The sequence below is a fragment of the Cololabis saira genome, chromosome 4 (assembly GCF_033807715.1).
Source record: "Cololabis saira isolate AMF1-May2022 chromosome 4, fColSai1.1, whole genome shotgun sequence".
Taxonomy (NCBI): domain Eukaryota; kingdom Metazoa; phylum Chordata; class Actinopteri; order Beloniformes; family Belonidae; genus Cololabis; species Cololabis saira.
Window position 1 is genome coordinate 27,506,580 of NC_084590.1, and position 17,569 is coordinate 27,524,148.

At 38.7% G+C, this 17,569-nt stretch overlaps 1 protein-coding gene across 1 annotated transcript; it reads right to left on the reverse strand.

The window, feature by feature from the left end:
• Window positions 1-2,276: 2,276 nt before the first annotated feature.
• rilp (Rab interacting lysosomal protein) lies at window positions 2,277-16,774 on the reverse strand. Its single transcript, XM_061720302.1, has 8 exons — window positions 16,296-16,774; window positions 13,293-13,416; window positions 10,338-10,459; window positions 8,607-8,792; window positions 4,840-5,009; window positions 4,567-4,692; window positions 4,375-4,473; window positions 2,277-3,980 (listed from the first exon to the last, which is right to left on the reverse strand). The coding sequence occupies exons 1-8, from the start codon at window positions 16,623-16,625 to the stop codon at window positions 3,854-3,856; spliced, it is 1,284 nt and encodes a 427-aa protein (XP_061576286.1). The 5' UTR covers window positions 16,626-16,774; the 3' UTR covers window positions 2,277-3,853.
• Window positions 16,775-17,569: the final 795 nt, after the last annotated feature.

Genomic DNA, 17,569 nt, shown 5'->3' on the forward strand with positions numbered 1-17,569 from the left:
TTTTTAAAGATGGTCACACACTAACACACAGAACACGCCACACACACTCGTGGAGCATGTACGTACACACCCACAAAACTCTGGTGTTCACCTTTTTCCCAGAATCTAATGGTGACCGTCTTACAGGAGATGATGAAGAGAGCCTTCGTCATTCCTTACAAGTTGCGGAAGTCAGAACAAAAAGTCAAGTGATTGCTTTGAGCTTCAAAAAATGAATTTTATTTCTCCACTTTCAACACAACATGATATAGAAAACAATTAACTGAGATCAATTCAGTTTTTTTTTTTATTATATTCTCTTTATTGGATATCAATATCAAAGATAATCTACATTTGAGCTGTTTTATCAAAGATCCAATGAACATCATTAAACTAGAAATTCCTTTTTTAAAGAGCTGTCAGGAGAATGTAACAACATGCTTACAAAAATAAACTGGAAGGTCATTTATTGTCCCTCAATGACATGCATGACTGGCCAGTCCAAGTAGTGCTATGATAAAACATTTAGAGGAAGGGTCAGACACAGTACACAGTAATGACTTTATATCTGTGGGACAGAAAACATCCAAAACAGTATTAATACATTTCAAAAGGAAGCACGTGATTTCATACTAAAATAATGTAATGAACACCAGCCAAACACACACATATGGCCCCAGCAAGACACACCAGTTCAATGATTTGGCTCCAAGTAACTGATGACTTAAAACTAACAAAATACATTGTCGACAATATAAGCAGCAATTTAAGGCGTATAAGGGTTTGAATGAAGTAACTGCTGGACAATGCTAGTCCTATGACTACAATGCTTTTCCATCTTTGTTTACAAAAGTGCTTCAACTTATGAAAAAGACATTAGTTAACACATGGATTACAAACTCTCTGCATCATTTTTAAGGTCAAATATCCTCACTGGTTATAAAAGTAGCAATGCCCTCTTGTGGACCAGAGGTGAACTTAATTTACCCCGTTTGTACAGTTATGTCCCATTTTAAATACATCAGGTTTCCCATCTTTCTGGTGGAAAATGAATCCATACGATGCAGAAGTGGCAACGATTTCTCGGATTTAGTCAGATTTACAAATTTGGTCTTTGGTAGTTGACAAGTTCTGGGTTTTGATGAGTCTAATTAGGAATATTAAATACCTACAGGCAGATTTATTTATTTTTATTGGGAATGTTACGTGTTATGTGATTTAAAGAGCTGTAGACAGCTTGGCACATTTCATTGAATAGTTTTTGTTAGCAACAGGCACCAAGAAATATGATAACACTATTAAAGGTCTAGAGTGACATTTTAAATACTTTTGAAAATCACTGCTGTATGAAAAGGTCATGCTGCTTGAGTCATGTGGCCTCGAGGCCGACCCAGGACAGGACAGCCTGTGTTAACAACAACACCGACCGGCCGTGGCCTCCCCTCAAACAAGGTGATCTCAGTCGAGACTCCTCTCACATCACCCCTCAATGGTGGAACAAGTTACCAGCAGAGTCGTCCCGCTCTACGTTCAAGAAGGTGTTAAAAACCTTCCTCCTCCAAAAACACATTCTGTAGTTTACTGTATTGCCCCTGTAATTTAACAATCTCTTCAAATTCATCTTAGCGGCACTTAGATGCACTTAAATACGGTTTTATCTGAACCTACTTTGTGATGTACACTCTTACTGTAGCTTGATTGTATTTCTTTAATTGGATAAAAGAGTCTGCTGAATATAATGTAATATTGCTAATGTCTGTTCATTTCCGTTATATCAGTCAGACAATGGTGAAAAGCCCTCCCTGGGTTGCCAGTGATGTGCTACAACAAGTGGAAGACTTTCAACTTCCCTGGTCCTGTTCTTGAATGTGGAAAAAATGGAGTAGGAGCTTGAGAGGCGAACGGTGCGGACTCTGTATCAGTCTGAAGTGAAGAAAGCTGAGCCAAAAGGCAACTCTGTTTACTAGTTGATCCATGTTCCTACCTCCACCTATGGTCATGGACAGTGGGTAGTAGCTTAAAGGGGACCTATTATGAAAAACATGTTTTTTCTTGCTTTAACATATATAAAGTGGTCTCCCCTCAGCCTGCCAACTCAGAGAAGGAGGAAAGCAGCCAAATTCTGCAGTGTCTGTTCAGCCCGCCCGGATGAGCCGTCCAGTATGATGTGGATCTACGAGCCGTTCAGATTCTGCTCCTGTCGTTACGCAACGCCGGGCGCAATTTATATAGGTTGGCATCCGATGCGTGAAACAACGCCCACAACTAACTCCGCCGGCCGGAGCTTCCGCCATTTTTTCGTAGCGGTGTATTGTGTCATCGCGTCAGGCAGCCAATCAGCACAGTGCCTCATTATCATAGCCGCCCGCCCACTCAGAATCCTGAATAGATAATGAGGTTAGAAACGGGGAAGATAAAGACATGGCTCAGAGGCTGAATTTCTAATTTATTTTTTATTAACAATCAAAAGCTTGTTTTTAAGACATTCAAGGCCTGTTTAAAATAGGTATTAGATGCCATAATAGGTCCCCTTTAAAAAATGAGAATGCGACTACGGTGAATGCGGCTGAAATGTGTGTCCTCCGCAGCGTTGTAAGAGGAAAGTTGAGCAGTTCAGTTGTCTGGGAGAGAATAGAGTAGAACTAGCATATCGGAGGAGAGCTGCTGCTCCTGCACAACAACCAGACCCAACTGAGGTGGTTTAGGCATCTGGTCAGGAGGCCTCTTAGGAGGTGTTTTGGGGATGTTTGACTGGGAGGAGGCCTTGAGGCAGATCCAGGAGAGACTGGAGAGATTAAACATCCTGGTTGGCCTGAGAATGTCTTCACATCCTCCCAGAGGAGCTGGAGGTGCGTGAGGAGAGGGGGGCTGGGCCTCCCTGCTTAGCCTGTTACCCCAGCAACCCACACCCACAGAAGTGAATTTAATGGAGTAATGGATAAATAGATACTTTAAAACACATTTTTAAAGTTTGGAACAAACAGCTAAAAATGTTATTCTTTTATAAAACTATTAAATCAAAAATTGTGTTTTATTAAAGGTTGAATTCCACATAAATACATTGAAATAGTTATTTTTAACATTTTTAAAACTGTTTGAATGTCTTAAATGTTTGTCCTGCTTTCCATGTCCTGTAATAAAGCTTCAAGTGTGTTTTTGCATTTTTCTTTTCTATAGTTTTAATAAAGATGATATCTCAATACCTTTTTATAAATATAATATTTATATTTAAGATCTTTCTACATAAAAATGCATGCAAAAATAAAATATTGTTTGGTACATTAATTGCTGAACAAATCAACTTAAGAGTTTCTCAATGAAATACATCCAAACGGATATTTTTAACCCATTTGAAGTTTCAACCTCATTCAGTTTAATCTTCCACCAGAAAAAATACTTTTTTAAAAATGAGGGTGAGAAAATGTAAAGAAATTTGTTATATCATCTTTGGTTTTAGCTAAAAATTCTTGAGGATGTTTATAAATATATATATATCTGAGCTAAAGTTTCAAAACTTTTCCTACAGTGAAGAATAACATGATTGTCGTTTTAATACCTGAATTAAACTACAGGAAGAATCCAAAAATGTCCCTCTTACTGTAATACTGTAATATGCTTTACCAGTTATACTGTAGTCTCCCTCTCATTTGATGAGAGTAAAACTAAGATGTAATCATGATTGAAGCTCAATTTAAAAAGTGAGAAAGCTGAATTTACCGTCACACACACATTCTCTCCATTTAAAAGTGCTTTTGAGTTTCACAACTTAGGTTTGCATTCAACAACCAGAAGTTCTGCTACAAGCTTCTGACTGAGGTGAGAACATTTGCAGACAAACTTGAAGAAATTTCACAGCTCAAGCTCAGTACCAGAGTCAAGAAGATGACTGCTGCTCTGTGTCCTCGTCGGCCTCGGCATCACCGAGGATTTCCCAGCTGGAGGCGGAGTTGCTCATGTGGGTGGGGGCCTTGCCACTGCCCGACCGCGTCAGAAAGCCAAAGCTGCGCCGGACAGAGTGAAAGAGACAGGCCTGAGGTCAGATGTGTAGTCACGGATTACAGCTAAATATAGATTAGGATTGACAGATCTCTAGGCAGTAGCAGTTAGTAGAGCAAGACTAATGCTGCACAGTTTCTGCTGTATTGCTTTTAGAGAGGGGATTTGGGTCTTCCATTCTGTTGTTTTTTTGTTTGCCTTAAATGACACATCTCCCGGAGGGTTGAACGATTTATGTTTATTTATTTGAGCTGCATTCTCTTTCAGCTAGTGTGACAGAACAGTGACTGGATTATCTGCAATCAGAACAACTTAAACAGCAAAGTGAACCCAGGCAAACAAGAAAAGGGCATGTTTGCAAAGCCACAAAACAAAAGCAAGGACACGAGGTAAACTCACAGGTTTCGAATGCGTGATTCAGCAGGTTTTGCACTCCCGTCTATTTCTGTACCATCCACTTCTGTCTGTCCAAACAGAGAGGTCTTCTCCTCATCATCACTACAGAGGGGGAAAAAATTTAAATTGAAAAATTCAACATCTGAACCTGACTTGTTCTAGATATGAGAAATGAATTGTGTGTCTAAGAAATACCTGCTGCTGCATTCAATGACAGGAATCCCAAGCATCTTTGCTTTTATCACCTTCCTTCTCTTTTTGATGGCGGAGCGGACGGCCTCTAAAAGGAAACCTGGGCACCTTTCCTCATTCAATATTTCCCTGCAAAAACAAGATATCCATCCATTTCATTTACATGTATCCATAAAAAAATTAACTTTCCAATCCACATTCGGAGTGGCTGAATCCACAATACATTGAAATCATCAATTTCTCTCCAAATGATAGACACACACACATTAGACCCACCTCTGGTAGTAATTAAGCTCTTCTTGCACCAGGAAGAGATTGGTTTTCAGCTCATTCCTCTCAAAAAGGATGTCACGCACTTCCTTCTTGGTGAAGCACGGCTGATCCGGATCCTTCTGATCACCTGTAGATGCTTTGGTTTTCTCATGTGCTGTCACATTTACAGTAGACTAATGGGAAAACAGATCATCAAATTAAAAAATACTAAACGTGAAAAGTTTTGCTTTAGTTTTTTTTTTTAAACTTAAGCATGAGCTATACCTTGCTTCTAAATGAGATACAAGTATCAATCAGCAAAAATAAAACAATCAGCATATTGACTTTTGGGTTGAGTTGTCCAACACTCTAAGACTCTTAGGAACTGAGAAAAAAAGTTGCAGTGTTTGAAGCCAAAACCTTTTCTCATTCTTGCGAAATAGATTTTTCTTCCATTTTCTTTTTTTTTTTTCAATAAGTGACCTCTGGATTGGGACTTCTGCACCTGAACTCTTTCTTTACTGAGGGATGCTGATGAAATGCAGAATGCAAAAAGGTGGCTTGGTATGATCTTGCTGAAATGAAGTCGTTCCCTTATAAACTAGTTGTGCAACGATTAGCCGACGTTGTTGACAAAAATCAATAGTAGAAATAATCGCGTGAGGTATTGCCTTCGTTCACATCCCTGCTGAGAAGTGCATATGCGCAATAGTGTTTAGCTCTGATTGGGTTGTTTTGTTTGTTTTTGTTAAATGTATTTAAACAAATGGGAAGTATACAGCAAACAAGAGTTTAGCCGCCTTTGTCACCACACGTGTTTTTCAACAGAGTCAGGCATCTTCCTCCCATTTTATCTCTACTGAGAGTTGCAATTGACAATAGTCTCAGGGCCGGGTAGAGAATAAGGGAGAGGCTGATGCAACACCATGTCGACTGTCAGCAAAGTTCCTCAAAAGATGTACAGTATTTCTGTATAACGTGTCCATCATTCTTGTCTTTTATTTTTAATTAGCACATCATTTAAACAATCTCACGCAAAATCGAAAAGCTGAGAGCAAATAACAGGCATTTCATAATCTGATTATTCAACTAATCATTTTAATAGTCGATGACTAATCAACTGTTAGTCTTCAGTTGCAGCCCTATTATAAACACATAATTTGAAGGCAGCATATGCTGCCACAAAGCTATATTTAATGTTCAGCAGTGAAGGTAATCACTTCACTGATCTTCAGCTCAGTCCATTTTATATTAACTTTGGTCCCAAAGAAGATTATGGCATATCTGGATAGTTTATTATTTATGGTTGCTTTAATTTACATTCGTAGAAACAGCAATGAACTGCCAATGCTTCTCAAGAATGTATGTGACCTAAATTCATGATCCCCACTTCAGAATTTTGTTTGATTTTAATGCTGGGAACCCTGAGAGACTTTTGTTGAAGGTTTTTGGTCTTGGTCCTTGCTCTAACTTTATCAATGACTGTCTGGATCTCTTTAGGGTGGTTTAATGAACAATAAAAACACTTAATGATGAAGAAAAACACAACTATAATCATTTACATTCTTTATGCTAAAAACTAATGAATGCTAAATATGTCATTAATGTCATGTTTGATGTTTTTGTCATCTTAGTATGAAAGAATTAGTGGCTGCAGGCAATTAAAACAATAATAGGCCCATAATTCCAAAAAAAGGAAATTCTCTAACACAGAATGGGAGGTATATCAGTTATATATCATCAAACTAATGTTGACGTAGACCAAGGAAGTCATTTGTTTTAAAGTAGGGGTGTAACGATACACTAATCTCACGATACGGTACGATACACGATATTGAGGTCACGATAACGATACGATACGATATTATAGCAGTATTTTTTTAACAACCTTGAATGAGGAACATATGACTGGAAAAAATGGTCTTTTATTTGAAAGACACAAAATACAAAACAACACTGTGTGTTTGCCCTATTGTTACAGTTTGTAATGCTTTATAACTGTTTAAGTTTTAAAGAGAAAGCCAGGCCAACCATTTTCCACAAACTGAACTAAAAGTAAATGTCAGGTTTGCATTATGCATCTTCAGTTTCATACAAGTACAAATATTTTGCCACAAACTGAATAGTTTCTCTCATGTATGATTTGACTTTTTTCTTTCTAATTTAACAACTAAAATTAAATAAATAAATAAATAAAAGTAAATAAATACATTTTTACATCATAAAAAAGATTGGTTTATGCTCACCTTATAAGTGTAAGAGGAGATTTATTTTTGTTAAGAAGGTTATTTTGGTAATTCAGGGTTCATTATTTTATAAATATATTCTTTATATTCTGATGTAAATCAGGGACTATAAGGACACTAGTCAGTTTATCTGTAGTTGTTAGTATGTTTCAGATTGGGCGGAGTGATACAGCACTAGGTGCTGTGTTGATGTTCTAAAATCCTACGCTGTTGAGCGGACATTAAAGTACACTGGAACTCAGCAGAAGTTGTCCCGTGTTTATCCTACTGACGACCCGAAAAAGGTTTAATTTAATAAGGTAAGGCTTAACTCTACACCAGCCTTACATAAGTAAAAGTTCAGAGCTCAAAACGGGACCACAAAACTGGACTAGTTTCTTCTGAGCGGAGTAAGATTTTGGTCCGCGGGTCGAGGTGCGGTCGCGGTCGGATGCGCGTTTCTAGTCAACACAATAGATTAATATTAATAATCCAATATCGCGATACACTTTGTCACCTCCACGACACGTATTGTGACGTTTCTGTATCGCGAAATTTCGTGGCACGATATATTGTTACACCCCTATTTTAAAGCTTGTAATATTGAATGGTAATAAGTACTTTAAATCTCTTTCTTTCTCTCTCTAAACAAAATATCTGAAATAAATCCAATAAAAAATTGAAAATAACTATTCAAAGGTCACACTTTAGTTTTAAAGAATCATGCTCTTTAACAGTAGAAAATAAATAACATATCTCTTGTGAATGAATGAAATGAATCTTTCCAGCATTGCCATGTACAGAACATAAAATATCTTACAGCCCTTGCAAAAAAAATGTATTTAAATAGTGACATGACCGGAATAATGAGCATGATTAAGTCAGTTAGGTTCTAAATGTTGGTCTCGATTAATTTTGGGTTAATTGCACAGCCCTATGTTAATACATACAAAAGTATGAATAATACTGGTCCTAAAAAACTGTTTTTGTAGCAGACTGGTCATTTGTCTTGCCCAATTCTCTCTGGGGCGTGAGCACCCGGGGTGTGGCATGCAAGAGTATTAGTGCAGAAAGTTCCTGCCCGGTAGTTTGGTTGCCACATTGTCATCATTACTGTACATCACTGTTTTGGTTTTTGCCTTTTAAGATTTTAAGCTGTTGATGTTAAAATCCTTAAATTCTCTGCATTTTCACTGTCATTTTTAAATGCCTGAACTGTCTTTCACAGAGCGTGATTTTACAACAACAGTCCACCTCCCTGTAATCATTTGGACTCATGTGCATCTGCACTTGCATTTTCAATCTCTTTAGCATCAAAACTCCTTTTTGCATGGATTAGGCGTGCATTCAAATGTCTTGTTGCTAAACTCATGGCGCTTTATCTGCTCCCCCTCATGCTAAATCACTACTCAGTTTTTTAAGGTATATAACACTTTGACACAAAAATGTTTCTAAATTTAATTTAAAAAAAAAACAAAAAAAGAAATCCTGACACATGGATTTAGACACTTTTGACCAGTATAGTGTGGTAGTGTGTATTTTGTGTGGAAAGAGTACTGTACATACCGGGCTGTTGCTGTTGGCACTGTCCAGCTGTGCTTGGAGTTTTTCTATTTCTTTGCTTTTCTCCTTCAGGTCAGCCTCCATGTCGGTCTTCCTCTCCACGACGCTGGTCAGCTGCGTTTGCAGAACGTTCTGCTTGTGTCGCAGCTCTGCATTCATTTTCATAAAGCGCTCCAACTGCTCCTGGAGCTGCACAAATACACATACACAGATGTCCATACATTACAAATCTGAAAAGAAAAGCAATACATGTTATATACTTCTTAACAGTTATAAAAACTGATAAAATCAATATGACGTGGTTGAAATGAAAAGACAATCTGGCTAAATCTGGCCGGCTGGTACAGTAAAACCATTTTAGGCATTCAATCTGGACAGAAAGTCTACAGGTAACAGCTTTAAAAACAACACCAGCATTATTATAAGAATGAAAAATATTTTTGGCATCTGTTTGATGAGTCAAATCAAGAACAACCCATGGTCAATTAAAGTGGCTTTTCTTTCATTCCGGTTGACCGAATGGTAGCAAAAGGTTAAGCTTTAACAAACACGCCCAGTTGTGCAGTCACTGCTTAAATCATGTGATATGTGTGCACTGACACGTGCAAGCAATCTCACACACACACACACACACACACACACACACACACACACACACACACACACACACACACACACACACACACACACACACACACACACACACACACACACACACACACACACAAGCAATCATTCCAAAGCCTACAGAAACAGTAGTTGTGTGGGAGAGAAAACAGTGTCCTGACTTGTCTGAAATCTCTTCCCTCTTTCTCCCTGTCAGCTCGTGCTTATATTGGTTTCATTTACGTGTTTTTTACATTTGGTAATTGTTTAGCAGATGCTTTTATTCAAAACAGCTGATAGGTGAGGGTGTGAGGCACAACATTCAAGCTTCAGTAGAGTAAGAAACCCTAAATTATAAATTATGCAAAGAGCAATAAGTGTAGTTACACACACACACACACACACACACACACACACACACACACACACACACACACACACACACACACACACACACACACACACACACACACACACACACACACACACACACACACACACACACAAGCAATCATTCCAAAGCCTACAGAAACAGTAGTTGTGTGGGAGAGAAAACAGTGTCCTGACTTGTCTGAAATCTCTTCCCTCTTTCTCCCTGTCAGCTCGTGCTTATATTGGTTTCATTTACGTGTTTTTTACATTTGGTCATTGTTGAGCAGATGCTTTTATTCAAAACAGCTGATAGGTGAGGGTGTGAGGCACAACATTCAAGCTTCAGTAGAGTAAGAAACCCTAAATTATAAATTATGCAAAGAGCAATAAGTGTAGTTACACACACACACACACACACACACACACACACACACACACACACACACACACACACACACACACACACACACACACACACACACACACACACACACACACACACACACACACACACACATACATACATATAAAATTAGATAGATAGATAGATAGATAGATAGATAGATAGATAGATAGATAGATAGATAGATAGATAGATAGATAGATAGATAGATAGATAGATAGATAGATAGATAGATAGATAGATAGATAGATAGATAGATAGATAGATAGATAGATAGATAGATAGATAGATAGATAGATAGATAGATAGATAGATAGATAGATAGATAGATAGATGTGTTTGTGTCTCCTTACCGCCTCCACCTCTTTAGAAATAGCAGTGATCTCCTGGACTTTGGCTCTTAGCTCATCTCTCTGCTTGTCCACCACCTGCTTCAGTTTTAGCATCACTTCCCTCTCCTGTCGCTGAACTCGGTCTAAAACACACATCCACCCGCATGTTATAAACACTACTTGGACACTTCTTATAACTATAAAGCAATGTTCATTGGCTGTACTACAGAACTGCTGTTATTATAATGATCTATTACCAACTTACTTTAAGGCTGGAATATACTCTTCCGCGCACCACGCAAGGAGATCGGGTCGTACCGGCAGTAACCGGTTGGGGGCAGTATGCAGAGCCAGAGTTGGAAAAGCAATACAATATTTCCAAACAGCAAGTATATTGGCCCTTAGCTATTCCTGTTATTTACATAGGACTATTGCTCCACAACATCAGACAATTTTGAAACATGTATACTGGGATCTCAGTTCATTTTCTGAATCTGTACATGTACTAAAAACAAGATTTTTTTTCTCCAACAAGATTCACAGTAATGTTCAGCAGATGGAAGCTACTCATATTTGCTTTTTACTACACAATCTCAACATTACATAAGCTAGATGCATTAATCACACTTTGGTAGATGTGGCAGAGGACAAAGTCCACCTAGGAAGCTGAGTTCGAATGCTGTCAGATTATATCTCTTGCTTGCATCTAATTTTATCTTGCCCTGCAGAATTAAACTAATAGATACCGATCCACATGTGGAGTTTTTATAGGTACAAACAGAAAAGTTAAATGTTGTAGATTATCTTAAGTAAATTAGATACTGCCTGTGAAAGATATTTTATTATATTTATATTTTATTTTATTATTAAGATTTTTTCATGCAGATATACTACATTGTGCTAAGTGGAGGCGGAAATCTTACAATCGTATTTTGGGGTTGTTTTTTTACCCAGGTAAATAGAACCGAAACCAAAGATAACATTCATAGCTTTTTTTTTTGTTTTGTTTTTTTTATGATTTTGAATAAACTGTCCTCTAGATATATTCAGAATAAAAGATACAAAGAGCAAGTCTTTCAAATCCATACACTGAAGCCCCTGAAGACAACTTCTTATTCATGAACTGAAATAACCTACAGAGCATCTGAACTTAACCCTACGAGCCTCACACGAGTCACATTCAGCGGTTAAAATAAACCTCCACATTCACCTGCCTCATGGCCTCTCGTCAAGTAAATCCTAAAAGTAGTGAGGCAGCATGTTCTTCCTTTTCAGTCCAAGAAAAGAAGAGTTGGCAAAGCAACTGCAGCATCTGGGTCACATTACTGTGGTGAGTTTCATGCATGGTTGAGTGTGTCTGTTTGGATACATCATGGATGATGTCTTATCTCTTTCATTTTGTTATTAAAATATACCTACAGTAACGCTTAAATGTAAAAGCAGCAACACACAACAGAAAAACCCAAACACTTTCATTTTGTTTGTTCTGCAGTTATTTGTGTTATTATAAATTATACTCAGAAATACTTTCTAATGAACCTACACTTTAAATCTTTTTTTATTCACTGTTTATAACATTACCTTGACTTTCAGAATATTTCAGGACCTCCTCTTTTTGTTAACAGTTTAAGCAGCTTTTTTTTTTTTTCCGAGCCATCCCATGCCTGGGCATGTGACAATAGCTGAATATTTAGACTGTCAACACTAACTCAACCAGTTCAACTACTTCCAGACTCTGCACACAGTCTGACAGTTAACCCCGGGGTTTTGAATTGGCTGATAAACCTCTACAGGGCAAACATTTGAATACTTCTGTATTCCTGTACTGAAGTATAAAAACGGTTTAGACAAATGACCTGGAGGTTAATTTGCCTGCTTGAAACCCAGGTAAAGTTAGCACCACAGAGCTTTTTGTCTTCAGTTTATTTGAGCATTCTCACAGAAAATTCAGATGCTATTCACTTTGTAAGAAAAGGGTGATGGTTCCCTGTTGTAAAAGGTATAGGGAATAAAAAATTGTAAACTGTGTTTGTGATTCCTTTTACTTTATTTAAAACTAAAACCAATTATTTGTTATTTAGAGTCATTGTTTATCTCAATACTTGCCGCAACCCCTAATTTCCCAGTTCTGAGATTAATAGAAGTACGGTATCTATCTATCCGTCTGTTTGTCTTTAATGAAACATGAGCAGAACAAATTGGTGCATAAACTGTTTACAAAGTCAAATGTATGCATGTTTCAGCTTTCATTAATCCTCACATCACACTGGCAGTTGTGACCCTGAGTACGGTGTGAGGGCTAAGATTTAAGCGTACTAAACTTTTTGTTGGTACGGACAAAATCTAGTACTGCCTGTTAATGAGGTGTGTCTCTGTCAAGCATGATTACTGATAAAGAGGTTTCTCCAATTACATGCAGTTATCTGCAGCAGAAAGTTTGTTGACATGGAGAAATGTTTGTGTCACACCATTTTTGTTTCATTCGTTACATGCTTTGATGGACAGAAGACACAGTATTAGCTGCATAAGTCAACTCTTTCCTGTGCCTTGTTCGTCAAAAGAAGTTTTCCTCTGCTCCAATTCAGTTAAAATTACTTCTAATGCCTTCTCTGAAAAACCTTTTCGTCCTTTCTTCCTCCATGTCCTCAGGTAGACAAGCAGGATGCAGATTCATACCTCCTTATAAGATGGTGCCTGGGTAGGGAGTTTTACGCATTATTCATAAACCAGGAGGTTTTTAGCAAGGAGGTGATGAATGTGTAAGTCTACTCACACTCACAGACGTACAAAGATTTCATCAATGATGTACAGTGTGTGTTTTTTTATGTAAGATTTAAACAGTTACAGAAAAAAGATAAATAGACAATATTTAGCGCGAGACTAAACTGCAGCTTGTCTCAATGTACTACTAATTAATAGCACAGTCCCAAAAAAACCTATAGAATATATGAAGCATATAGTACTTAAAGAACATACCCTCCTGTGCATAGCTGCCTTTAAGTCTGCTGTGCAGCTCTTCCCTGTCCTCCTGCAGCTGCTGCACCTGAACTTGCAGCTCTTCACACCTCCTCTTCCACTGCTGCTCCTTCTGTTGCAGCTCCTGCACAAGAACATGGAAGAAAGACCGTTTACTATAACCTCACAAGCCAGATTTGATGCAACTGTCCTGCATGCTGCTGCAGCAAAAACACAAACAACTTTTATGAGCCCTTAGGGATCTGGATTGAACAAAACATGCTGTGTTAAAGTTATTATGTCATATTGTTTTAAGTTGATACAGATGTTTGGTTACATCAGTTCCAAAACCCAACAAGAGCAACGACTGACTCCCAAGAACCACACTTCTCCCTATACAGTGTTTCCAACAATACCTTATCCATAGGACTATTCATTTTGACAACATTTAAAAGACTTGTTTTTATATAAATGGATAAACAATGCCCAAAACTTGTGCAACAATGTAAGTTAAACCAAAAGTAAAAGTAAACCATGAAAGTGTGATTTAAAAAAAAGATAATTCCAAACAACACTCCTTTGACATGTTTGAACATTTTGAAAGGGCATTGGGCCAAAAGGGATGTCTTACAGGCCAGTGGACAATTCACAACGTACTATTATGGAATCAGCATAATAAAATAGTAATAGTAATAAACAAAGCCCAATCTTTCAGCACATTTGTAACTTAGATTAAATATCTCCACTTTAAATACTATAACTTTACAGTTGCCCAGAGACTAAAGCCCAATGACCCTCTGTTGTTGCCTTGAAGTAGGTCTGGTGTTTCTGGCTGGCGGATTGATCTTAAAGGGGACCTATTATGGCATCTAATACCTATTTTAAACAGGCCTTGAATGTTTTAAAAACAAGCTTTTGATTTTTTTTACTAAATAAATTAGAAATTCAGCCTCTAAACCATGTCTTTATCTTCCCATTCTCTAACCTCATTATCTATGAGGGATTCTGAGTGGGTGGGGAGGCTATGATAATGAGGCTCTGTGCTGATTGGCTGCCTGAATGACTCGATACACCGCTACGAAAAAATGGGGGAAGCTCCGGCCGGCGGAGTTACCGTGTCCTAACTGCATGCGATGCGAGCGAGCGTCATCAACAAAATCAATTCCATTGCTTAATTTTCTATTGGACTGTCCTAACCGGCCGCGGCGTGCTGCGCATCACGACACGGTGCGCCGTTTTGAGCTGAACATTTGTCGGACGCCCTGCTTCTATTTTCTTCCTGTCGCTAGCATTGAAAGCCGGTTGAAAGCCCTGTATGAAACAGTCACGGATGAGGAAGGGCTGATCCAGTTAGTTGAAATGAGAGGTTATCTCTATAATACCTCCTCATTTCACTACAAAAACCTGGCTGGAGGGAGATGGACAGAGAGCGTCCGATGTCACACAGTGCGACGGGATAGTCGGACGCTCGCATAGAGTTACACGGTTTTATAGTTGTGGGCGTGGTTTGCATTTTGGTTACGTAACGAAAGGGAGCAGAATCTGAACGGCTCGTAGAAGCCACATCACACTGGATGGATCATCCGGGCGGCTGTACAGACACTGCAGAATTTGGTTGCTTTCCTCCTTCTCTGAGTTGGCAGGCTGAGGGGAGACCACTTTATATATGTTAAAGCAAGAAAAAACTTGTTTTTCATAATAGGTCCCCTTTAATTATAACATTGATGGCGAGAAAACGACGAGAAAATAAATACAATGCAGGGGGAGGTCAGTTTCAATATAGCTCTGTGTTATATGTTTAAAGGCATCCTCCAGGTTAAATATGAATATTTGGGGGAGGGGAGGGGTCAGCTATCTAGACCCAGATGTTAGTCCAGACAGAAAGTCCCCGAAATGCAGGGTGACTCGTACAATTAAAGCTATAATTTGATTATAACATCGGTGCAAGAAACTACGACGGAGTATTAGGGCCAAACTAAGACAAAAAAAATTGGAAATTACGAGAATAAAGTAATAATATGAGAATAAAGTCGTAATATTACAAGAATAAAGTCGTAATATTATTCCTGTTAGAGTTCTCATAAATTACGACTTTATTCTTGCAACATTACAACTTTATTCTCGTAATTAGTGATGGGGAATAAAATCGATATTGCAATATATTGTTGCGCTCTCTGTCACAATAAATAATCGATAAACTGACGGCAAATATCGATATTTTATTACAACACACACAATTGATTTACTATTGTTCATGCACTTCAATTTGTCCAGCTGTACAGTGTTTACATTTACAAGCCTAGGAGGCAGTGAGACAAATGCCCTTTCTTTGTACATTGTATGAAGTTTTGGCATTGAATAAATGCATAACTACAGACGGTTTCCTTTTTATGGCTATTTTTTCTTTTTCAGTCACATATATCGTGATATATCGTTGAGGAAATTACAATATATCGAATATCGTAGTCTAGATATCGTGCCTCGTGATATTATCGTTATCGTGGGCCACATATCGCCACAGTTACCCGTATCGCCCCACCCCTACTCGTAATATTACGACTTTATTCTCGCAACATTATAGAATAGAATAGAAAGCCTTTATTATCATTATACTGGTACAATGAGATTAGGAAGCAGCTCCGTAAAAGTGCACACATGCAAAGACTATGTAAACAAGTACTGTAAACAACAAAATGAAAAACAGGAAACATATATATATATATACACTATAAAAAAGAGTGAATGGGAGGATAAAAAATGTACATGAATGAGTGGAAGAATATTGCACTTGACTTTATTTATTGACTTTATTTATTGACTTTACTATGACTTTATTCTCATAATATTACAACTTTATTCTCGCAACATTACAACTTTATTCTCGTCATTTTCCTTTTTTTTTTTTTGTCTTAGTTTGGCCCTAATACTCAGTCATAAGAAACACACAGCCACGCCATAATAAAGCGTACCAGCAGTTGTTTTATTGTTTCCAAAATGGCAGCAGTGAAACCAGCCCCGTCTCACCCGTATCTGCTGCGTGTCCCGCAGCTCGTCTCCGTCCCTGCAGCGCTTCCTCTGCTGCTGCAGCTGCAGCGTCTCGAAGGTCTTCAGCAGCTCTTCCTCCCGCAGCTTCTCCGCCTGGTTCCTGCAGGCGAAGCTCTCCAGCAGCTCCAGCACCTTCACCACTTTAGTCACCAGCGTCTCCACGCTCTCTTTGCCGTAGCCGTCGATGAGTTTCTCCACCTCGGTGCCGATCACTTTGGCGATCTGGTAGACGTCGTCGACGGTGAGAGCGGCGGCCGTCCTGTCGAAGCAGCCGAGCGGGGCGCTCCGCACCTCGGGCTGCACCTCCATGACTGTCCGGGGGCGCAGCTGCAGAGCTGCTTCACATGCTCCCGAAACCGAAACTGGAGAGTCCCCTCGGTGGAAAACTTACGTTGGTGTTCAGACGCCTCGTGGAAAACGATAATATTACCATAACATGATGAGCGGCGTAGCAACAGAAAAATGCAGTTCAGCAGCTCCTGCTCTGACTGCGGGATCCTCCTCCTCTTCTGACCAATGTAGAGCTGCAGACTAAACACGCACCAACTCGTCCTGAACATGCTGATCCACCCAGCAGACCGTGAACACGGGATTACCTCACTTTATTTGCAGACAGAAAATTATAGCCATCTATAAATGTAAGAACTATTAAAAGAAAAAAGTAACCGCCTAATGCAGAAGTGGTTCATCAAGCAGAAAAAGTGTTGTATTCATGAAGTTTGTTTGAGCAAATTCATCAAGCTTAACCAGGTGTTTCAGTGAAAGCAGGAAGCGAGTCCACTTCCCCCTCTGCTTGTTCCACCAAAATAAATCAATCAATCTTTATTTCTAAAGCCCTTTAAAACACACAGGGTGACCAATGTGCTTTCCATTAAAATCACATTAAAACAAAACAATTTAAAAACATAATAAAACCATTAAAACTAAATTAAGAATATATCACATCAATACTATATTAAAAGCCAGTCTAAATAACCAGGTTTTCAGTCTGGATTTAAAAACCTCAAAGTCAGTGATGGTGCGTATTTCTGGGGGCAGCTTATTCCAGAGTCTGGTCCAGCTACCGAGAAGGCCCGATCACCCCAGAGTTTAGTCCTGGTCCTGGGGACTTCCAGCAGGAGCTGATTTGAGGACCGTAGGCCTCTAGTGGAGTTCTGAACTCGCACTTGTTCACAAATAAACAGGGGCAAGCCCATTGAGGGCTTTAAAAACAAAGATTAACATTTTAAAATCAATTCTAAAAGAAACGGGAA

What these genes read in the sequence shown, in the direction of transcription:
- rilp (XM_061720302.1), bottom strand. Translation starts at nt 16,625, where the DNA reads ATGGAGGTGCAGCCCGAGGTGCGGAGCGCCCCGCTCGGCTGCTTCGAC. An exon ending in GAGCTTAATTACTACCAGAG is followed by an intron (nt 4,693 to 4,839) that starts GTGGGTCTAATG and finishes TTGTTTTTGCAG; the next exon opens with GGAAATATTGAATGAGGAAA. An exon ending in GTCATTGAATGCAGCAGCAG is followed by an intron (nt 4,474 to 4,566) that starts GTATTTCTTAGA and finishes CCCCCTCTGTAG; the next exon opens with TGATGATGAGGAGAAGACCT.